Source organism: Micropterus dolomieu, linkage group LG20 (assembly GCF_021292245.1).
Source record: "Micropterus dolomieu isolate WLL.071019.BEF.003 ecotype Adirondacks linkage group LG20, ASM2129224v1, whole genome shotgun sequence".
Classification (NCBI taxonomy): Eukaryota; Metazoa; Chordata; class Actinopteri; order Centrarchiformes; family Centrarchidae; genus Micropterus; species Micropterus dolomieu.
The window spans coordinates 22,812,290-22,835,419 of record NC_060169.1 but is presented as its reverse complement, the minus strand read 5'-3'; the positions used below and the strand labels follow the sequence as shown (position 1 = coordinate 22,835,419).

The 23,130-nt window shown below is 39.6% G+C and overlaps 2 protein-coding genes across 2 annotated transcripts; both read right to left on the bottom strand.

The window, feature by feature from the left end:
* Positions 1–486: 486 nt before the first annotated feature.
* hkdc1 (hexokinase domain containing 1) lies at positions 487–11,594 on the bottom strand. The gene is made up of 21 exons (XM_046032357.1): positions 11,303–11,594; positions 9,613–9,775; positions 8,745–8,902; positions 8,413–8,535; positions 8,223–8,318; positions 7,685–7,784; positions 6,777–6,960; positions 6,507–6,662; positions 6,195–6,428; positions 5,795–5,936; positions 5,527–5,683; positions 5,245–5,393; positions 4,921–5,040; positions 4,748–4,843; positions 4,256–4,355; positions 3,767–3,879; positions 3,499–3,665; positions 3,043–3,198; positions 2,745–2,832; positions 1,840–1,985; positions 487–1,649 (listed from the first exon to the last, which is right to left on the bottom strand). Exons 1-21 carry the CDS (start codon positions 11,363–11,365, stop codon positions 1,520–1,522), a joined length of 2,841 nt encoding a protein of 946 aa, XP_045888313.1. The 5' UTR covers positions 11,366–11,594; the 3' UTR covers positions 487–1,519.
* A 493-nt stretch (positions 11,595–12,087) lies between these two features.
* supv3l1 (SUV3-like helicase) lies at positions 12,088–21,440 on the bottom strand. Its single transcript, XM_046032359.1, has 16 exons — positions 21,006–21,440; positions 20,686–20,763; positions 19,862–19,969; positions 19,651–19,765; positions 19,399–19,567; positions 19,002–19,113; positions 18,491–18,568; positions 18,008–18,099; positions 17,717–17,897; positions 17,292–17,385; positions 17,048–17,167; positions 16,838–16,937; positions 16,644–16,724; positions 15,724–15,900; positions 14,626–14,774; positions 12,088–13,541 (listed from the first exon to the last, which is right to left on the bottom strand). The coding sequence occupies exons 1-16, from the start codon at positions 21,283–21,285 to the stop codon at positions 13,124–13,126; spliced, it is 2,352 nt and encodes a 783-aa protein (XP_045888315.1). The 5' UTR covers positions 21,286–21,440; the 3' UTR covers positions 12,088–13,123.
* Between the last annotated feature and the right edge of the window lie 1,690 nt (positions 21,441–23,130).

The window sequence follows — 23,130 nt, the reverse complement described above, 5'->3', positions numbered from 1 at the left end:
ACAAGTCCTTAGACTGAAATTTTAGCAATGATACTAAAATCCTCCATCTTCATTCATTCTCCCCGTGCTGTTATATCAGCATGTACCGAACAGAGAAACAGATAAACACACAAGCCAATGGGCAAGGATCCAGCAAAACAGATAAAGCACACAGAGAGAATCATCCAAAATTGCACAGATGTACAGAGAGAGAGCAGACAGACGGACGGTCACAAGGACAGAGTCAGTCCAGAATGACAGAACAGAGCACTGGTTGTTATTATTGTTGGGAAATGTGGTCAGCGGCATTCCAATCCTCCTCCTGCCCTTCATCAATACTGAGATACTGCTGACTAACACACACACACACACACACACACACACACACACACACACCATCATCTTTTCTACAAACATTGGTATTATCAAAATGTATTGTGTTTTTTTGTGAATTTGTTGTGTAGGAATCCTTTGGTCGAAGATGAGAAACCATATTACTGATACAAATTACTGCATTGTAAAAGTTTAATAGAAAGTTTCAAACACAGTAGATTAGCAGACACACTAATGAACACAGCAAGAATGATAATGATCTACAAATGTGCAATTTTTTGTTTTTTTATAATTGGACTGCTTTTGTATAATGTTCATCCTTTACATCTATTTGGCTATTGGTAAAAATTATTATTAATACAAAACAGCTATGGGAACACATTGTAAGGAGGCAGTGTGTATGAATGTTTGGGCAGAAGAGACTGTTCAGTTCTTATCCTCAGAGAATCGCACCATGCATGAATGGCATCATGACATTTTGACAAATGAAGCTTTTTATCAGTCCTAGAATTTGCAGTTGCCATGGTGAATGTTATGACTGCATATACAGTATCATTTTTGTTTGGTCTCACATACAGTGCTAACCTTGAGTAGTTTACAGGGTGTGATCTTTGATGAATGTTCTTTCTTTTGCCCTGGTATCAAAGGCAGAGAGTCTAATCAGTGCATGGCAAACACTGGCATGTGACCGTGCAGCTGTGGGTGTGACACTGTTCCCACAGCAGACCCAGGAACTGATTGAAAAGGCTTAAAGTGTGTAGTCCATCTCAACAAAAGAAGGGCTTTTCAAGGGAGAAATAAGAAAATTTTTCTCAAAGCATTGAATTGGGTTGATAAGCTTTAACCTTAAGTTTTTGTAAAAAATCTATCACCTGGAATCCAGTTTGTTATATATAAGTATATAATATTATTGGGTACCAGAATTTAATCCCTGGCAGCACAAATGGCTGTGTTCGTGGGTGGGAAGCCTGTGTGGGATCCTGCAGTGAAAACCTCTGTGTGTGCTATGCCCTTCAGGTGATGCTCCTTGCTGTCAGGTGAAAAGAAGCTGTAGGTGAATCCATTTGTATGTGAGGCGACTGCAGCTCTCTCAGACCAACAGTGACAAAACAGCAGGGCAGAGGGAATAGGGCTTTCCCAATTATGAGAAAAGTGAAAGAAAAAACTTTGGTAAATCCTTTTTTTCCAGTCATGTCAGTGTTCATCTCTATTGCTTCTGTCTGGCCACAGCTGTGATGAGGGCAGCACCCTTCCCGCTGCCTTCCTCTGATGGCAGGAAAGTCACGTTACACTGAGGTGCCAAAACTCTGGCAGTCTCTTTGAGGACTTCAGAGAAACTAGAAACAGCAGCAGTAGAGGAAAAAACTGTTTAGTTTTTATAAAGCAATTTTGAAGGATCAAAATAAAGGGTAAAAGAGTCAAATTAGCCCTTGAATCTAATCACCAACAACAAAACATTTATTTGAGGTGAATCATTTTTAAGTAGTTCTGCAGCACACCATGAATAAACAAATAAAAATAACTCACTGCGGATGTTGTTTGTAGAGCGCCCCGTCCACCCCTACAGTGATGTTCAGATGGTCCAGTCCTCGGTTCTCTCTGATTTTGTCAACCACAGCTGCCATTCCTGCCCCACACAGCTGACCCGCACGACGTGACACAGCTCCACATACCTGTATAACAATCAAAACCATTATCATTATTGCAACACATTGCAGACTGTTGGTGCCACAGTTTGCTGAGGCAAACAATATATATCTCTGCCTAGCCAGTAGGAGAAAATCATCTTGGATCCCAAAGTGAGGTTGCAACAGAACATGATTTTCTGGGCATTGTATTGTGTCAAAGTTTAAACTCTTAACCTCTCTCTGGCATTTGAGACAAGAAATATGCAATAGGGTTGCAGATTTTAGCTGTTGTCCACAAGGTTTAACATTAATGATGGCTGCATTGCATTAGGTGTGCCAGTTCCAGGGCCCTGCAGGCTTACTAGCATGGCTTAACGATACAGCTTAAATGGAGTAGAGTGATAATTAATGTTATCAATTAGACCTTTCCTGCACTGACTAAAGCATATGCTGTGAAAATGACTACTGCTCCCATACATACTGTATGATATTTGATATAGACTTAAGTCTTGAATATAAAACTGAACTTGTTAAATGTAGTCTGACTGTCTGTGGGAGGCTACTAGAGTACTAAAATAGATTGATCAGTAATCATTCATTCATTTCTAAAGACAATCTCTTAAAAGTATCTATGCTGGTTCTGCACATCAGGAAGACTATAACAAAACACAAAATTGTACTGAAGTAGATTATGTTCTTAAAATTGCATTTTACTTCTAAAAACACACTGGTCTAAAAGTTGGTTAAAAGTCTGAAACAGTATGATAAATGACATAGCATTTCTCATCATTTCCTATCTTCTACCTCTTTGACTATGATGCTGTCATCACAGGTGCTGTCGAGCCCCAGCTGTTGGAGAATAGATCTGACCTGCAGCAGGGCCAGGCGGTCACTAGGGGGAGACAACACAGTTACACGCATTACAGTAAAATACAGCCACACATTTACATACACACTTACACATGACAGGAGTAATTATTCACAGAATAAAAAGGCATCATTTAATAGCGGATACATTTTAAAACTTAAAAATGTATCTGAAAAAGACATTTAAACATTTACACACACACACACACACACACACACACACAGCTTCTCCCACCTCTCTATTTGGGACAGATATTTGGTTTGGAATATTCCAGGTGTTTTTAAAGCTTCAGTGACATGTCCTCTGAACAGCAGACCTCCTCTGGTTAGATCTAGCAACACCTGACGGACAACTTCTCCTAAATACATCCCACTGGTCAGCTTTTCAAACCTGCACACTCACAAAGACACATATCAGTATCATTTGTTCCACTAAGACTGTGGCCTCCGGATCAAGTTACAGGTTACTGAAAAGCTCAGTAGATCAGAATACACAATGGAGCATAAGACACATACCTGAGCACACAACTACATGATTAACACACATTTCAGAGAAGCATTTAAAATTACAAGAATATCCACATATACATGCAAAGGTGAGTTACGGGGAGGAAATTCTGAGACACACACAGAAGGATAAATCACACTTAGCTGATCAAACATAAATTCAAACACGGTGAGTGTTTCTAACCTTTGTTTTCCAGGGTTTATTGAGTTTTGGTTCACCTCAATGTCATAAGGTGTAATGATGTCATCCAGAGAGCCATCATCACCCAACCCTCCCCACTCTGTGTTTATACACATCTTTTGTATCTCAGCATCCCCCTTCTTTTTCTCTACTGCTGTCCTATCACCCTGCTGGGAGCAGAAAATGAAGGGGGTTGAGTTATCGTCCAAAAATTTATTCAACTTTAAATCCCCACAGCTGACTGACAAAGTAAACACTGGTCTTCTTCTACCTTATCGTCTTCTCCTTCAAGCATGCCCTCTTCTCTTTCCGTTTTTCCTTTCTTTCGTTCAGTCTTCTCAATGTTCTTCACCTCCTCCATGTAACAAACATTTGTACCAGTTCCTGTGTAACAGAATCACATGGTGGATTTCATTACAATTACAATTACCATAAAGGTAATTTGAAATACGCAATGCTTGTCAAATTCAGTAACTTGTGTTTGGAGACAAAATCCAGTGCGCCTAGCAACATATTTGTGTCGAACAGTCGTACTGAAGACACACACAATCATGCATTGTTATTACAGTATTTATGAGGACCCTGATTCGTGTTTTTTCTAGCCTCAAATTGTGAAATTAACCACCATAACTACGACCCTGATCACAAGCCTAAACATAATACCAGCCTTAATTCAAATACAAAGACCTATGCCTCAAAAAGCAAACTAAGTTAGTGTCGACTAGCTAAAATGCCACAAAGAAAATGTAAACACCCATACCAGCAATTAGTCCAATTTCACACTGAGGATCTTCATAAGCACAGCTCATCATGGTCCCAACTGTGTCATTTACTACTGCTACGATGTCCAAGTCAAATTCCTATAGGGATAAACATACATGTGTGTACACAAATAAACAGAAGTTAATTATTGGCGATACTGTTTCATACAATTATGCTTTTATGTAAAAGTTGAGTTCTTAAGGACAGGTTTTTAGTACATGACTCAACATCCAAGAAAATGTACTGTAGCTTAAGGGTTTCTACAGCATATAAGAATTTAGTGGCAAAGTCTGGATGTCCGATCATTTGTTATCAAAGTGTACATTCATTTTGCGCTGAAAGATATTTGTGCATCTTACAGGCTCATTGTTCCAACTTGTACATACACAAATAGGTACAAATAAGGAAGACTGCAGAATTATTCCTTCACCTCATATGACAAAACCCAGGTACTCATTATAAAACTCTGTTCTGTTGTATTTTGACTCACATTGCGTCTCTTGATGGCCTCCCTCAGCATGCTAACAACATCTTGTCCTTCACAGTCCGTGGCCTTGAAGCCTTTGGTCCAGCTCACCAGTGTGCCCTACAGAACATAACAAGGTTGAACCCCTATAACCAAACTCAAGCCCAAGACGTTCACACTATGATGTCCACGCTTACCGTGTCGATAGCTGTCTGCTCGCAGGGGAAAGAGAAGGTGAAGCCTGCAGGAAGATGAGCGTTCTTCATCCCCATGTAGTCCAGGAAGTCACTAACACACTGCGCTATATGATCAAACAACTAGAGAAAAAAGAGTTTTTAATGAAAACATCTGACTGACTTTTCTAGACAGCATTGCATGTAATGTGCTTCTATCCTAAGTAATTAAAATGCTTATTAACTCGTCATCAATATTTCACAAATCAAGTCCCAGTTTCATGCGGCCTGTCTGCCTACCACTGCTGGTCTTTCTGTCTGTATTATTTAGTACTAACACTGTCCTACCTCTTCTCCAGTGCCCTGCATTATCTCCAGTGGTATGGTGTAGATCTTATGGTAAACTCGAGAGTTCTGTTGCAGACCTTTTTTAAAGTTCACCAGTAACACTCTGAAGTTTGTTCCTCCCAGATCCAATGCAAGGTACTTTCCATGCTCTGGAAAAACACCAAAAAACAAGTGGTGACCTGTTCTTACAGAATTCAGCTCTATTTATTCATCCTCTCCTGAGCAATTAAAAAAAACAACAACTTGAATTTGGTCTTTATGTGTTTCATTTTAGTTTCTGACCTGTGCCATCAGGTGTGTGGTACACAAAAGAAGGCAGCATCTTGATGGCAGAGGGGGCTTTACTCTTCAGCCCAGCTTCCAGCCCTGTCCTCATCCTGGCCTTGACAAGCTGGAGCTGCTCTTGGTTCAGTCTGAATGGAGACAGCGTCTCATCCACCTGGAATACAAGGAGAAGAGATGGTGTACTGTATATCAGATATGGTAGCATTAATGAGTACAATGTGTACACATACTACATACAGTACAGAAACACACACAGCATCCTAACCTGTTGCCTTTGTGATGCCAGTCGTTGGGCCACTGCTGTTACCAAGGCAGCTCCTTTGCTGCTGCCGCTGTCGGAGAGGACAAATCTGACATGGCACTCGGGAAGCAACCGACGCACTACTTTATGAAGACGTTTTGGATACCTGTAACGGAGAGAGTCTAATATTGAAGCTCTATTGGTAATCTGTACCAGCTGCAACAACATCATTTCTTTTGTCATTTTTGCACATTGATTTAACAAAACAAGAATCTATAAATATATTTTAATCCGATACCTACAAATGTATTTTAAGTGGTCATAACAATGGGACTAGATAGATAGATAGATAGATAGATAGATATTGATGTGCCTCACTGGCATATGAATTTGATTGTTGGTGAATATTTCCATAATAACTTACTGTGGGTGAGTCTTGTACACAGTTCCATCCACACCTACAGTGATTCTTAATGTCCTTAAATTCCGGTTTTGCTTAATTCGACTCAGGATGGCAGCCAGTCCAGCAGCCACCAGATTTGAGGACCTGAAGGACACTATGGTGCTGACATGTTGAACAGCAACACAGTCATCAGATGATGGGGTCAAATCAAGGTCCATGAGAATGTTTCTGGTGTTCTTCAGACCATTTTTGTACCTGAAATAGACATGTATGGTATCACTTGTTTTTACAAAAAGAGTGTGACACAGACCTAGACAATTTAAGGTAACTTACTCCTCCATGGCTGCAACATGTGCAGTGGTTATTTTCCCTTTAGTCTTCAGGGCCTCAGACACATGTCCATCAAACAGCAGTCCAAGTTTAGCCATCTTTAATACAACCAGCCTCACTATCTCACCCAGATACATCCCACTGACCATCTTCTCAAAGCTACAATTAGGAATAAATAGTGGAAACACAGAAACAAAGGGGTTTAAAGTTGATCTTTTGTCATACATGCAGTGCCTTATCATGCCAGATCGAAGACAAAGCTGCTTTCCTCACATTTGTTTTCCAGGGTTGTTGGAAGATGCGTCGACATCCCTGTCAAAGTCAGTGATGTAATCATTCAGAGCCCCGTCATCTCCAAACGCTCCCCACTCAGTGTTCACACACATCCTGCCTTCATCTCCCTCCACCAGGTCAATGTGACGCAGCCCCTCCATGTAGCACGCATTGGTGCCTGTACCTAAACACACACACATACAGGATTTCCTTGCCTTTATATTTATACAGCTACAACAAACTCGTACTGGTTACATTGGTACTTTTCTACATTTAAGTAATCACAAGATGTGAAACCTAAACTAACACCTAAACTAACACTAAATCCTAAAGTAACTATAATTAAGCCTTTATTCAAATTTTAATACTTAATATCACAAATCCTATCCTTCAACTAGCAACTATTAACCTAGTTTGAGAATATGTCTCCACTCAAAAAAGTCTTGTCAAAATGGTTCAAACACAAAAATACAAAATCAAGCACACACGTGCATTAAGACAGGAAACCATTAGAGGGAGCAACAATATAACATAAGGTGTACAGCAACCTTTTTTCAAACAGTACTTGATATTTGATCTGCACTGTATACAGTGTATCTTTAGGAAAGACTTGGTTCAATTTTATTGTCATTTTTGAGTTGCAAGTCTTTTGTTTTGTTGGATTGCATTGTATTGTCAGGTGTTCCTTTTTTGTTCCGTGTACAGTACATGTACAGAGAACATAAGTGTGGAAGACAAAACTGACGACGAAACAGTGAACAAAATGTTTCTATGTACATGTACACACACACACACACACAAGTCAAGACACTTATTAGCTACAATGCAGCATCTCAGGGAGTTTTCAGCTTTAGTTTGCTGTGTATTATGAATCTGATGATATCTACTTTATAGATGAATGCACTCACCAATGATGAGTCCTACTTCACAGTACTGGTCATCAAACCCGCAGGTCATCATGGTTGCTACAGTGTCGTTAACCATGGCCAACACCTCTACATCCATACCCTGCAGAGTGAGTTACAGAGTGATACACCAAGGCTATAAGGTTTAAGTAACATCAACTACAGTGCAGTTTTTGTATACTGAATGAAGTGTTTCAGAGGAAGTGCAGTCAACTCTAAGGGATGACAAGTGGTTAAGATTTTTTTCAATCCCACAACCCCACCTTAAGAACATACGCACACACACACAAAACCACTGAGCAAATAGCTAACATGTAGATGCATACAAAATGTCATGAAAACTTGGTTGTCTAATTTATTGGCTAGCGTCGTCGTCAAAATTAAGTTTCTTTAGACAGGATCAGTTACATGTCTGGAATAAGTTCCTCATCAAAAGTCATATACCTCTAAAGGCCTGTCTGATAAATGAAAAATAGTCTGCGGGTCATACATTTAAAGTAATAGTAGCCTATGTGTAAAGCAACGAATACGGGTGTCCTACCCCAGTTCTGTCAATAGCGTCTCTGAGGGCCTGGACCACATTTTTACCCTGAAGGCCTCGCACCCGGTAGTTCTTACTCCAGTTCAACAATAATCCCTGAGAAGAAAGAAAGAAAAATAATAACAAAGAGTAACATATACTGCAGGTGCAGGCCATGAAAACCAGACGGATTAATATAGAGTGTCATTACCTGATCCAAGGTGGACTGTTCACAGGGGAAAGAGAAAGTGAAGGCCAGAGGATGTTTCTTCTCCAAACTGATGTTCTTCTCATGCAGAAAGTTCTTCAGAGACTCTGACACATGGTCAAATAGCTACAGACAGAGAGGGAGAGCGGCAAGAAAGACAGTCAAGGAGAAGGTGGAGAAGGCTGAAAATCTGTTACCATTATTAACTCCCTCTCTGTTGTTACACCCTCCTCAAACCCCCTACTTCTGCTCCAAATTCATGCAGCTCCTTCATGCCTTTTCTATTCCTCTGCTTTTCATTGTCCATGTCCTCTGTCTCCTCCTCTCCTACATACCTCTGTTCCTCTCCCAATGAGTAGATCTTTAGGTATTGGGTAGGTCTTCTCCTCCATCTCCACTCCTCCCTTCCTAATGCCCATGCCCTCTCTCACTTTCACTTGGAGCACCTTAAACCTGGAGCCTCCAAGATCCAACGCCAGAAACTGTCCTTTCTCTGCAGGAGTGAAGGAGAGGGAAAAAAGTACATTATATGTATCGCTGTACAGTCCCCTCCAAAATTATTGGAACGGTCAGGCAAATTCCTTTGTTTTTGTTTTTCACTGAAGACATTTGGGTTTAAGATGAGCATGAGACAAGAGTTCAGAATTTCAGCTTTTATTTCCTGGTATTCACATCTAGATGTGTTAAACAACTCAGGACATACCATCCTTTGTTTGAACCCACCCATTTTTCAAGTGATCAAAACTATTGGAACATGTGACTGCCAGATGTTTCTTGTTGCCCAGATGTTGCCTTTTAGGTTGATTGTCCAAACATTAAATAGCTCTGCATGACTAGTCTAAGTTTTCATCCTTGGTTCAAACCTATAAAGACTGCATTTCCTGTTAAAGAGGATAAACCAACACAAAGGCCAGAGAGCTGTCTGTGGGAGAAAAGCAAGCCATTGTCAAGCTGAGAAAAGAAGGAAAATCGACCAAAGCCATTGGACAAACATTGGACATAGCAAGCACAACAATTTGGAATGTCCTGAAAAAGAAAGAAACTACTGGTGTACTGAGCAACAGACGTCCAAAAGGTAACAGGTAATTCCAAAGGAATTTGCCTTACTGTTCCAATACTATTGTTGGGGAATGTATGTATGTATATACAGTATGCAGGTAATATATGTTTCAAAAGCATAAAAAGTTAACTAATGTGAGTAACCTGATCCATCAGGAGTAGAACGGACATGTGTCGGCAGCATCTTCACCGCTGCTGCGGCGTTACTTTCCGATGAAAGGCCCTTCCTCATTTCAGCAAGGAAACGAGCGGAGATGTCTCTTAGCTGGTCGTCATGGAGGCGCATGGCGTGAAGAAATCTGTCCACCTAAACAAAACAAAAAAATGAAACATGAGACACATAAAACAGAGAGCAAACACTGAGGCAAAGATAAATGAGCCATAGTGATTTATTTTCCACTGACTGGAAGTCTCAGGGAGACACTGAGAACAGAGAGGAGAGGATGTCAGTGGAAATTTCCTTCTGTCTTCTACATCTAAAGCAGTTTTAACTTCCAAAGTAATAAAATTATAGAACATTGTTGGGTCAGGGTCACATGGTATAATATCCACATTATGTAATACAATAATATATAATCGAATCAATTTGATTATAGATTATGTAATGCTATTCTTTTCCCAGAAAGTTAATGTGTGGCAATATTAAATTTTGCCACAAAATTGGTAGCAGCATGACTGAAACATGTATCAAAAAGCCTTTGCTGCCCTGTATATAAATAAATGAATAGAATTTCTCACTGTGGTAACATGTTTAGGGGACAAGGTCTGTCTGGCCGTGCACCTGGCTGGGTGTCGCTCTGTATTTGTGTTGTATTTGTGAGTGTGCGCAGTGTTCATTACGGGTGTGTCAATACTTTGTCCCTGGGAGTGTGTGTATGTTGATCTCGTCTGCACTGTAAGTAGTGACATAGTCAGGGAAAGATGTTAATTATTGCTCTGGAAAAGACAGATGGTGACATTGTAGCTAATGATTAAAGCACTTTGATCATCTTATTATAGCACTGCCTACTGCAGGATCTTTTGGAGTGGTTAAAGATAGCTGTGGGCACATCTGTAAAAAAGGTCAAGTGGTGGATACAAATATCGATAGTTTGTCTTTTTTAAAAATCCTTTTCTGATAAATCCCGCCAAAATTTCCCACAGAGAATGATGCAGTACTACATTAGACCAAGTATTATTATTATTATTATTATTATTATAACCTTTACGTAACCAGGAGAGTCCCAGTGAGATTAAGAATCTTTTTTTCAAGGGGCTGAGACAGGCAGCAGCATAAATACAAACACATAGGTACAGACAGACAACACATACGAAGACAGGCATTAGGAACTCACATTTCCAAAATTAGAGTAAGTTCGAGTCAGCTTCAGGTAAATTAAAAACATTAACATCTTAAGGAATCTGCATCTAATGAATGGATTTAAAACCGTTTAACGAGATTAATTCATTGAGTTTCAAGTCATTTTGCTACGTATTCCATGATGAGGGTGCTGAATACACAAATGCCCATTTTCCAATTTGGGTATTTGGGACAGAAAACATAAAGAAATCCTGACAAACCAAATAGTATTACTAAAAAGAGAAGTACAGGTTTTACTTTTTGAAATAAGTCTAATAAAAAGTTTTGTTGAACTTAGTAACTTAGAACTTGAACTGAAATAAATGCTGTAGCAACCAGTGAAATCCAACTGGTGTCATTGCCAATCTCATAATGCCTCTTCTGAATCAGATTGCCTTTTGAAATTTGTCTCTTTAATGCTGAGAATTACTGCTACTGGAACAAAAGTTAAGTTAAAGTTGTGTGTATCATGTAACACTGTGGAGTAGCGCTTACCTTCTTTGTGGGGTCCTCCTGGAGTTTGGAGAAAAAGAAGGAAACAAGATGAACAGCCAACATCTTGATGTACAACACACCACCACGAAAACTGTTCTAGCTGGTTTGTTAACGAGTTCCTCTGTCACGGCACAAGAAATGTTGATGAAAAAGACATTCAGCGTGTCCACATTTTAAGATACAAGTCTTTTTCTTTCCTCCGGTCCAACTCTGATAGTCTTCCCTCCACTGAGCAGAGATCAACCTCAGCCCTAACTTACTGATTAACAACAAGCCAACCCCCTTTCTCCCGTCATTCCCTCCAATCTTTCTGTCTTACCACCCAACCCTGTCTTCTCTTTAGTTTCATTTAGTGTCTCTGGTGAGTTACACTAGACCACTATTGAAGTTCTGCAGAAACCTCAGATCACTGGAAAATTAGTAATTCTTTGACTTTCATCTGTTAATGATTCCAAATTAAAACAAAATAAGTAAAAACTGTATATTGTAGGAATGTTGAGATAGATAAACAAATTAAACAAGAAGGTTAGGGTGTTCTAACACTAAGAATAAGGTAGCAACTTACAAGCAGCAGCCCAATAATGGGCCACTCATTACAAACTCATGCTGTGCTCTTAACCATTGTACAAACCCACAGAACCTTTTTTAAATTCTAGTGGAGAGTTTCCAAAAATATTAAATATATGCATCTGAAATGTTCAGTTTAAAATAGTGTTCAAGACATCCAGAATATTTCTATTAGATGGAATGAAAAGTCAGAATAAGCTGATAAACAATATTTATGATACTGTGTAATAAGATGGATTTAATGACATAAAGGAAAACAAAAGCAATGAAGTTGGTATGTTAAAGGACTAATATACTGTACAGGCAGGTACGTCTGCCACACTCTTAATTATTTTTTAATTCCAGCGTTTGCCTGATGTCTCTTGTTACTGCCTGTTGTGAGCTGCACAAAAAAATATAAACATGAAATCAAGACAGTTAAGACGTAGATTTTTAATTAACTAAATATACACAAGAAAAAATATGGTATCTCATCGGTATATAGATACTAACAGGCTTGCGCTCAATTCAGTCTACTCAAACTGTTTACAGAAACTGCAGTTAATTTTCCCTATATCATACTCATGCGGAGTTTTTACATTTGAGTATACTGAGCAGATTGAAAGTAAACTGATTCCAGACCTGCGTAACACTAACATACAAAGTGCATTTTAAAATGTTTTCTGATCACAATGCTTCTGAAACAGCCTTCATGACTCTGTGACTCTGCGCTGAAACATTGTGGTAAACCAGGTGGCTTATCCATTTGCAAGATAGAACTGTGGGCTAGAAGCTCAGGCAGGACATGACCGCACCCACAATAACCCTCAGCAATGGGTCTATTTCTTGTAAGCCAAATCCAGGTGAGGTCAGTATAATTTGTTGTTAAGCTAATTTGAGCCTTTTAAATTAGTTTCCAAGGTTAATCAGTGAGGTACTTTATGCTCCCACTGAAATGGGAGAATACAGTACAAACTTTTAGAGCAATAAAAAAAAATAAAAATAAAAAAATCACACGATAACACTGAATGACCCAGTACGCTTGTGTAAAACTCAGTCCAATCAAACATGACTCTTTCGTTCAAACTACATTTTGGTGTTTTTATTTTTTTTTATAGTTATAGCTTTTGTGATCCCTCCAGGGCTGGAAATGTACGCAGATCCTTTTTGACTGCTTCAAAATGTGATGGATTTCAATCAAACCACCAGATATTATCCAAGGTTTGTATCGGTAATTGAGCTCCACCGGAACAGCAGCAACCAACACATTCCTCTTCATTTCTTCTTCTTTTTCCTTTTCCCTTTGTTGTTATTATTGGGATGTTCTGTATCGAGTGCACTCTGATAGGTGAATTCCTGCTTTTGATCTTTAGACCACTCACTCTGCAGCTGCCGGAGCAAATCAGGAGTCAACAGCCCGTCTCTCACCAGGCGACTAGCCAGAGAGCTGTCCATCAACTCTCCTGAGCCTCTTTGTCCCCTTTGACCTTTGCTGCTAGTCAAATTATTACTGCTGGCAGTGCCACTATTACCACGCCTGTTACCCTGTGTCTGTAGTGGATCGGTGATGGTTGTGTCAGTGGCTCTTATGAGACGTGTGATATTACGGACGCCCTGTTGAATGATGTCATCAAGTTCCCGCTGGATTTCTCGAACCAAAGCCGTGTCTGGAAACATGTCCATGAAACGGTAGCTACAGATGGACAGAGAGAGATCAACAGCAACATTAGTAGGCAAGCAATGACAAGCAGAGTCGGCTGCAGGACTTTAATAATAATAATAGTTTTCTTTGTATAAAACTTTGCAATACAACTAACAAAGTGCTTTACAACAATCAATGTAAAAAACACACAAGTCAAAATAACATAAGAGACAACTAAAAATAGGCATCACACAGTGTGTCTCTACGAGCCTGACCTCTGGCAGATTGTTTTAGAGAGTAGGGGCCCTGGCAGCAAAGGCCCTGTCTCCTTTGGTTTTCTGTCTAGACCTTCGAATGGCTTGTAACGCCATACCAGAGGATCTTCATCCAGGCTCAAAAAGGGGTTAGCCTGTGCCTGGCATTAAAAGTAATTAGAACAATTTTAAAATCAATGCTGAAAAGAAACAGGCAGCCAGCACGGGGATGCTACAACTGGGGAAATATGGTCAAAATATTTGGAATGCATAAATAGCTGCAGCATTTTAGACTAACTGCGATGGACTGAGTTCTGACTGAGACAGGTTTATAGGGACGTACAGTAGTTGAGGCGGGAGGAGATTAAAGTATAGATGATTTTCTCTAGATCTGTGGCTGAAATAAAATTATTCTCAAAAACATGACTGAACAACTTTTTTTCCTTTTCTTACTTTCTGTTTTCAGGGGGACCAAGTACAATGATGTGAGATTGTTTAAAGTATAATTGGAGAACAGCTGTGTGACATCCAGTATTTTATTCCAGCAAGTCAGTTGTTGAAGGTTGCTATGTTAGACTGGTCGCTGGGTCTAATTGGAATACAGAGCTGTGTGTCATCGGCATAACAGTGAAACTGGACATTATATTAGCGGAATATTGCAGAGAATATAACCCTGGGGGACACCATAGAGCGTGTTCATGGGAATGAGACTGAGCCAGCCAAAAGAAAAAAGTAATGTTACACTGTTAAGAAGAGCTAGGAGAAAGAAGTATGAGGTGAAGATGCTCAGCCTTATTTCAACAGTGAGTGTTGCAAATAGATGACTACAAAAAATAATCTCATTAGCATGACAGGTAGAAGTAGTGGAAATTTAACATTACCTTAACCAGAGGTAAAGATCTAACACATCATGAACAGCTTCCAAGTGAACCAGGTCTTTTATGTTTTTGGGCGGAGCCAGAGGCCAGTTGACATGACGACAGACCCAGTCAAATGTCAGGGGCTCATCTCGACTGAACTGACGGGCAAACTGAAAGAGAAACAAGATTCAACTCAATGCAACAAAGCTGAAAGTAAAGGGGTCTCATTTATAAAACGTATAGAAACAGTATTAAAAGATATAATTAAAAACTACTGACACAGTTATCTTGGATTTCACAGTTTACTTACAGGTGCTCACACTCTCCCAGCCATTTTGTTTTATAGATCACAAATTGGGAAGTGGCGTCTGCCTCTTTCAGGCGCCCGTTTTGAGGGTACGCAACGGTTCTAATTAGACCCCTAGACAGTATGCAATGCTTAACAAAATGGAAGGAAATATGCTGAAACATTGTCTTGGTCAGTATCATATTATGATCATTAATATTAAATTAATTTATTATTACTGTATTAAACTAATGAAATATTTTGCTATGCATTTACATCACAAGCTTCTCGACCGGTCTACAAGCAAGAGTTTTCCTCGCACACATTGTTCTCTTCCTTCCACTGAGTCCACTGAGCAGAGACCAACCTCAGCCCTAATTTACTGATTAACACACCAGTGTTAGAAGTTACAACTTGATTCTGAATCTCAAAGGTTACTTGTTGAGGACAATAACTTAAGTCTGGAGATAATCTTGTTTTATCAGTACAATATAACCATAAAGTGAGAGCAAAAGTACAGTGCCTATAAAAACACCTCCTTGGACTGTTTTTATATTAAATCTGTTTACAGTACTGAATCATTTTATTTAAAAAATTAAAATTGGTTGTGTCAATTGTTTGGATGAATTTAGGAGATTAAATGTCAGATCAAATATTTAGTTTATTCTTTCACCCAACCCAATCACTGCTGTTACTATTAATGAATCATTTTTAGTTTCTCCCTACTTCCCCCTGACACTCCTGCTCGTCAACCCTTCACTCGTTTCTTCCTTATCTCCCTCCATTTACTTCCTTTCATCTCGTGCTGTCTTCCCATGTTTACTCCTACTCACCTTTAGGAAAGAGGTGCATACAAAAGGTTGTTTCTTGTTGATGGGAGCAGTACAGAAGACGTAGCGTGACCTCAGGTTGAGTGGGATGTGCTGAATCATGTCAGCCAGAAACTTGAAGTCGTCAATGTTGCAGACAAAATACACACCGTCTACCCGAGAGAGGCTGACAAATATGTCCTGGGAGAAAGAAAGAGACGAGTCCCAAAGTCTGTCAGGATGAGAAGATGAAGCTACAGTGTGCAAGTGATAAACTAGATGATTTTAAGAGTGCTGGGCTTTCAGCTGGGCTTGAGTATCTTTCTTTTGCAGATGTAATAGTCAGAATTTAGTTTTCTTGGCACTAATTAGCATTCTTACTGACCACATTTGGGTATACATATCTGAACAGCTTTGTTTTAAAACAACACCTAAAAGAATTCAGGCTGTTCTGGGGACCCACTGCTAGAGAGAAATATTTACGCTCCAACTGAACTGTTGGAGGTCGAGTTGCATTGTAGGTAATGTAGGTGCCAGGTTTTGAGAAGGAAGAAGAATGCGTGGAATAAAAAGGTGATCTCTCTGGTTGTGCTGCATCGCAGACTGTCCATCATGAGTCCATTGTAAGGTTATAGGAGTGCAATTCTAAATTGGTGGAGTATTTTTTCAAGGCCCAGAAATGCAGCTAAAAGCTCTGAAAGAAATCTAGTTAAGTGGACCATGAGTTTTTTTTCAAGCTACGGTTTCCAAGGTCAATAATTAACCTTCAAGCTCAAGATACACTAATAATGTGAACACTGTGTGTACAGCACCCTTCGCTCTTTCAGTCTCATGGCCATTACTTTGTCCCACCTTTCCAACTCAATGTGATTCTTTATCACACACTGTTGCTTTCATACTAAATAAAGAGGCAGGAGGATGAATGAACGGATGGCTATACTCACAACAAGGTTTGACAGTGTAGCATCAGGTAGATGATAGGCAAACATCTCTATCTGCTCTGCTGTAGGATGGAGACCTGCAGTCTGAGACAGAGGAGGAGAGATAAACATCAGGAACACCATATTGTACTGATGGGATGGACAGGGAAGTGACTTCGAGTGTGTGTTTGTGTTTATGCCTGTGTGTAAATGATCACCTCTATGGGTTCTACGGAGTGGCTGAGTATTTCCTTCAGAACAGGCAGATCATCTCTGTGCATGGTGGTCACTTCTCCCTCTTTAAACTTGGAAGAGAACCTGGGAGAGGAGACAGGAGTCACAAACTAAAATGGCTTGTTAATATTGCATCTTCTCTCCCACCTTTCAACCTTCTGAATGGGGTTAATATAAGTAAAAATGAGACTGACCTTCCCGCCCGGCCGGCTATCTGCAGAGCTTGTGATGTGCTGATGGTCTCCATCTGTTTCTCCCCTTTCTCATTAACATTAGGCTTCACCAGACTGTTAAAGATGATACGTTTTATACTCCTGGAGAGAGGAGGGGGTTTCACTGAAGTCATGAAATGGCCTTTTAACATTCTTTTCAAACTATTTTTGAAAGAAAAAGAGGAAAATAACTTGATAATAACACAGTGCGTATGCTGGTACTTACAGGTTAAGGCCCATTCCAATAGCATCTGTAGCAACCAGTATCTTGCAGGGGTCATCGGGGTCATTGAACTTCTTGGCCTGTGACAGCTTGGTGCCTGTAAATCACACAACAACTGAGCTTGATCTCTTTCACGCTGTCTGAAGCTTTATTTACAAAAGTTTCAATCATATGAAAAGTTCTATTAGTTGGTAAAATATCTGTTTTTATACTTTTGTGATTCTCACTGTAATTAACATGCAGATGGCTCAAGGATGGAAACACAAATTCATAGAAGGGCATAAAGCATTTTTTTTAATCTTTATCTTTGCAGCTAACCTTGAAGTCGTCATTAGGCCTGTTAGACCAAGTTAACATATTTGGTCTTTTCCTTACATATAAACATACATTTATCTATACATCCTCCCACAACCCACTCACAAACTCACCTGGAGGTAAGCTCCCATAAATTACAGCACATTGTAGTCCTCTGGCCTCAATCTGCCTGCTGATGGAGTAGATGTCGTTTTTACTGAAGCAGACAACACAGTCTCCCGGGCTCAAGTTGTCTAATGACTCCACAGCATGGTCCAAGATTTTGAATGGAGTTAAACGCTTGTAGGTGTGGACCTTAAGAGAGAGAAACAAATGGAGGAACAGAGAGAGGAGGGAGAGTGTTTAAGACAGGGATTGAAAAAAAAAAGTGACATTTCTTGCTGTACTACGTATTAATGCCTCACCTCCACCTCCTCTCCAGTGGTGTACATCAGCTCTCTGATAAAGTCTATGGCTGCAGGTTCCCCGCAGACATGGATCTCCTCTGCACAGAGACCTACACAAATCCAACAAAAAAGTCAACTGCCATAGTGGGAAACATAATCAAAATAAACGATATAAATCACAAGAACAAAGAAAAAAACTAACATCCAAAATGTCTGTACATTAGGGATTTTGGAGGCAACCATGTAGGTATTTTGACTAAAAATGTTACGTTTGTGTCGTAACATAACAAAACACAAGGTTTAAAAGATGTTCCTTATCATTGCATATCATGAATGTTAATGAAAGTCTGAGTTTAATTAACTGAATGGTAAAAGAAAGTTTAAGAAGATGCTCAACATTAATGTAGCCTTGGGCCAAATGAATCATTGGGTGAGATAGAGACATAATGTCCAAGTAAGTGCAAGAACTCGTGTGAGTGTTTCTGAGTGTGTGTTACAAACCCAGCAGTGCTCTGGTCCAGGCCCAGCCTCTGGAAGGATCTCTGATCATTTGAATTTCATCGATTACAGCCACCTCATCTAAAGACAGACATATAAGACATCGCAGTGTTAATCAAATCAACAAAACATAATTTACATCAGTGCCTAATTTTCTTATCTTTGATCTAACAGAAGACACATTTTGATTCAAGTGAGAAATCAAGTGAGGAAGAGATTTTCTAACTCAAAAGTTTGGCTGATATTTTTAATATCAGCACATCATAGCAAGACAAGCTGAGACAGAACTGTGCTAGTGACAAAACATTGCTGGTACTTGAAATGTCACAGGAAAAACGCACAAATTAACCACTGGTAAATAAATATTATGATAAATTTATAGATAGTAGTAAAGTAGATATGTCCATACAAACGCAACATTCATTTCATCTTATTTCTTGTGACCAAAAGATTGATTTAGTTGATACAATTAAATAAGATTAATTAACAGTTTGTATGCGTTATGTTTACTTACAAGGCGTTGTGACACTGCACATCTCAATGGTGCAGGCCACATGACCAGCTGCTCGACCCTCCGAGTCCATGAAGGTCCTCTCCTCTCCAGTAACCAAGTCACATGTCACACCCTGCGAATACAGTACAGTATGGTGAGGAAGAGATAAAAGATGACATCTTAAAAATACTCACGGAGACTGGACAGGATAGGCACTGCGAGATAAAGACATTAACATACATTGAACAAAATTATAAGTGCAACACTTTTGTGTTGTTGAGTTTATAATTTTGTTCAGTGTACAAGACAGAAAACAATAATTAAGAGCACAACTCCACTGATTTATTATTGATTACGCTCCTTTAACAATATCTGACTTGTTTTCTTTTTTTTAGGACAGAACACAAAAGATACATACGGCAGTGTTGCTCTTCTCAAAGATCTCGTGGGCCAGCAGTTTCAGGGGGCCACAGTAGACTCCAGATTTAGCAGCCAGGTAGCGCTGGATGGCGTGGTAGGTTTTACCACTGTTAGTGGGACCAGCATGGAAAATCACCTTCCTCTGGATTGCTCGAGCCTCAGGATACCTTATGAATACAAACACAAATATTTCAAGTCTGGTTGGCACCAGACTGCTAACTCCAATATCAGTTGTATAAACAGCACATACCAGTTAGCAGGGACTCTGAGGTCTGAGATCTTTCTCAGGTCATCCATACAGTCCAGCATTGGAAAGATTTGCTTGGCATGACGCATAAAGTATGGGTAGACGTCATCTATATGACCTAGAGTACAACAGAAATTAAAGTCAAATAAAGTTATATTTTAATTTTGTCTACTGACACAACACAATCTTTAGGTTTAATTAAAAACCAACAAACCTGCTCCATAGCTGATGTCACTAAGGATGATGTGCAGATCGGCAGGGAGTGATGCCATTTCCAGGACATACTTCCTGAAACTAATGAAGGCCTGGTGGAACAGGCGAGCTGTGTACACACACACACAAAGACACATAAGGCTTGCCATATACAAAGCATGCTGGTTAGATTTCTGTCTGTCTTGCTCCTGAATGACTGCAGCATCATTCTGACATCAACTCCGATAACTTCACAAGATCAAGACAGCTGCAGTTTCCATGGCCAACTGGCACAGCTGCTCTCCACCAGGAGCAGGACGTCATTGGCTCAAATGAGTGACCAACACTATGTTTCATAGAAACTCTTCACTTTTTGTTCAATTGTGAAGGTTCTGATTCCATTAGACTTTGTTTGTACTATGAAGGTTTATTCTGTCTGATATCGATAATTATCAGGCTAAATGTCAAATCATTATTTCTCTCAAGTTTAAAGGCTGATTTTAATAAGTTGAAAAAAAACCCTATTCTTTAAGGCTAGAACATGAAAAACACTTGATGCCAAACAGTGGATCACTAAACAAATCTGAGGTAGAACATTCAAAACAATTATACTATAAAATCGTTTATCAACCAATATGCATCTGTAAAATTAGGTAAAATCTTTGTTCAACAACATAAATCTTGATAGAAAATTAAGCACTAATTCATTCGTGACTCAAATGAATCAAATCAAACATTTATTGCACATTTGTTATATTGTTGTAGAGGAAGATAGCGTGATAATTATCATTACTGTTTTATTCCCCAGCCCTACAGTGTATTGATAACTGTGAATGAATTTCCCACCATCCAGGCCATGATCTGCTGCCAACTTCTGCATCTCCTTCCTCTTATAAAATCGGTTCAGGACTTTCAGCAGTTCACCTAAGTCGCAGACACAAACAGCAGAGGGGCATTAGAAACACAAAGAAAAGTACTTTTACTTACTATAACTTACAGAGAGCAAACATTACACACATATCAGATAGCCTTGGCACACGAAATAAAATCTGACAGCAACAGAATGACTTAATGATCACCTCGTTTTCTGAAGTGCGACATAATTCCTCAGACTTACAGGTATTTCACATTTAAATTCAGAGACGAGCTCAGGTGAATTTACTCACTTTTATCGAGCGGCTGGGTCAGCTCTGCTCCCACACCCCCGTCCACCGAGGAGTCGGTCTTCAGAGAGACGGGGACAAACAGAGACGTGTCCGGAGGTTTTGGAGAAGAGCTGTTGGATGAAACATTTCTGCTGCAAGCCACGGAAGCAGCCTGATGTTGTTTATGTAACAAACCAGACCCAGAAGACACATGACAGCTGCCAGCGGTGGTGCGGGCAGCCCGCGTGCCAATGTGGCGTTGAAACCGAGAAAACAGGTACACACACCGGTTTACCGACATCGCTGCGAGGGGTTTATCCCCCGGATGTTAACACCTTCTGCGGGCTACGTTCAAAAACGGTGCAACTGTCGCTCCATGTTGTTCAACACCTCTGAACATGTGAATTACAGTCAGAGGACAGTCAACACAACTCTCTTCCTGCTAATCCAACGTGGGTCAGGACCACTCACTGTGTAGCTGCCCACAAATGTGCCTGTGTTTATATTGAGCGTGAAATTACTTGTATTCAAAACCTAATGGCAGCTATACGCGCTTAAATTAGCGAACATACAAGATAATGTGGCATGGCATTTTGTCTTGTTTTAAACATTGTATAGCAAACGTAGATGGGTAGCAAAGAGGGAAAAATATAAACATGCAAACACACGGACTCATCCATATCGGAAATTGATGATTGTGTCGCCACCAAAATAAAGTCCCGCATTCAGCTTCTGTACATTTCCTTCCTAGAGTACCGACTTAAAAACGACATTTGAAGGTTTCCAATGCCATGCGTTCTCATCAGAAAATACTTTCTATAGACTTTAGGTCAGTAATTAAAAAGCCTTGAATAAAATGAACGTCTACTATTCAATGTCCATGTCTCTACTATAATTCAAGACAGATGTTGATGTACATTTGAAAAGATTTTGCCATTTACTTTCTTTATTGCCAGGTCAGAATAATAGAAATATTGATGTCATAACTCCAAATTCACCACAGAACTACCTCACACAGAAATGTTTGACTAGCCACCAAACATGTCAATGAAATCATCATATTGCATTCATTTAAATGTGCAGTAATAGCTACTATAAAGTTTTCCACTCTTACATAAATATAATTCTTGTGGAGAAATGCTGAATCTTTTAGGAGCATTGACAAGTGCGTCAGGACAGACACCAAAATGCTAGTGACCGTGGAGCTGATGAATTAAGGTGCTTTCAGCTATGCAGACAGATGCAGAAGTAGGAATGGGCTAGAGAAAGAGTTAAAGGCTGAGTTGTGGCAATGGGTATATCAACTGTAGAACTTACCTGAATAGAAATACCTAAAATATTTAAATTGAGGGTGTCAAGTAAGCTTCTCTGAAACCTCTAATACACTTTCTGTAGTCATCCTGAAGAAACTGGGTGTTGTTCAAAAGATATTCAGTATAAATTTGCTTTATTCACGATTCATTTTAGCTATATATTTGGGTTTTGTGTATATACACATATTATCATACTCACACACGTCGATGGCATGATAAGACACTGTAAAGATTAACATGCAGTAGATAAGACAGGGGCAGAGTTTTGGCATTTAAGTGTATCTTCATCACCTTTGAAGGTATTTAAAGTACACCAAACAGACCCTACCTGTACAGTGTTCAGAAAAACAGAAATATGTCTGACAGGGAAAAATGACTTGCAAATAAATTACACTGTTCCCACACAAAGGAAACCCAGATTGCAATGTCAGCACTTGTGTGAAGGAACAAATACATCTCAACTGTGGAAATGAGGGTTCAGAAGTTCATGAAATGAAACATGTAACATGACAGCATGAAAGTGACAAAAAGCAACTATTATTATAACTTATTAAGTCCAATTAAAGTAAGTAGTGACATATAAATGATAGTATCATTTCCATGACAGACGCAGGAGATCTCTGAGGTGAAGTTGTCCTTGAGTGATGTTTAGTTTCAGCTTTCGTGCCCCTTTTTAACAAAGTTAAGCATCGGAGGGGAAAGTGCAAAACTGGCCACAGGTCAGGGCTTAAGGGCAAATTCAACTTACACACAAGACCGGTACCATCGTGTGTGTGTGTGTGTGTGTGTGTGTGTGTGTGTGTGTGTGTGTGTGTGTGTGTGTGTGTGTGTGT

Coding starts and splice junctions, on each gene's coding strand:
- hkdc1 (XM_046032357.1), bottom strand. CDS start 11,365: ATGTTGGCTGTTCATCTTGTTTCCTTCTTTTTCTCCAAACTCCAGGAG. Junction 8,903..9,612: donor TTCTACTCCTGATGGATCAG/GTTACTCACATT, acceptor TCACTCCTGCAG/AGAAAGGACAGTTTCTGGCG. Junction 2,833..3,042: donor TATCTGTCCCAAATAGAGAG/GTGGGAGAAGCT, acceptor GTCTCCCCCTAG/TGACCGCCTGGCCCTGCTGC.
- supv3l1 (XM_046032359.1), bottom strand. CDS start 21,285: ATGTCGGTAAACCGGTGTGTGTACCTGTTTTCTCGGTTTCAACGCCAC. Junction 19,568..19,650: donor CTCAGAGTCCCTGCTAACTG/GTATGTGCTGTT, acceptor TGTATTCATAAG/GTATCCTGAGGCTCGAGCAA. Junction 13,542..14,625: donor GATCTTTACCTCTGGTTAAG/GTAATGTTAAAT, acceptor GTCCATCTGTAG/CTACCGTTTCATGGACATGT.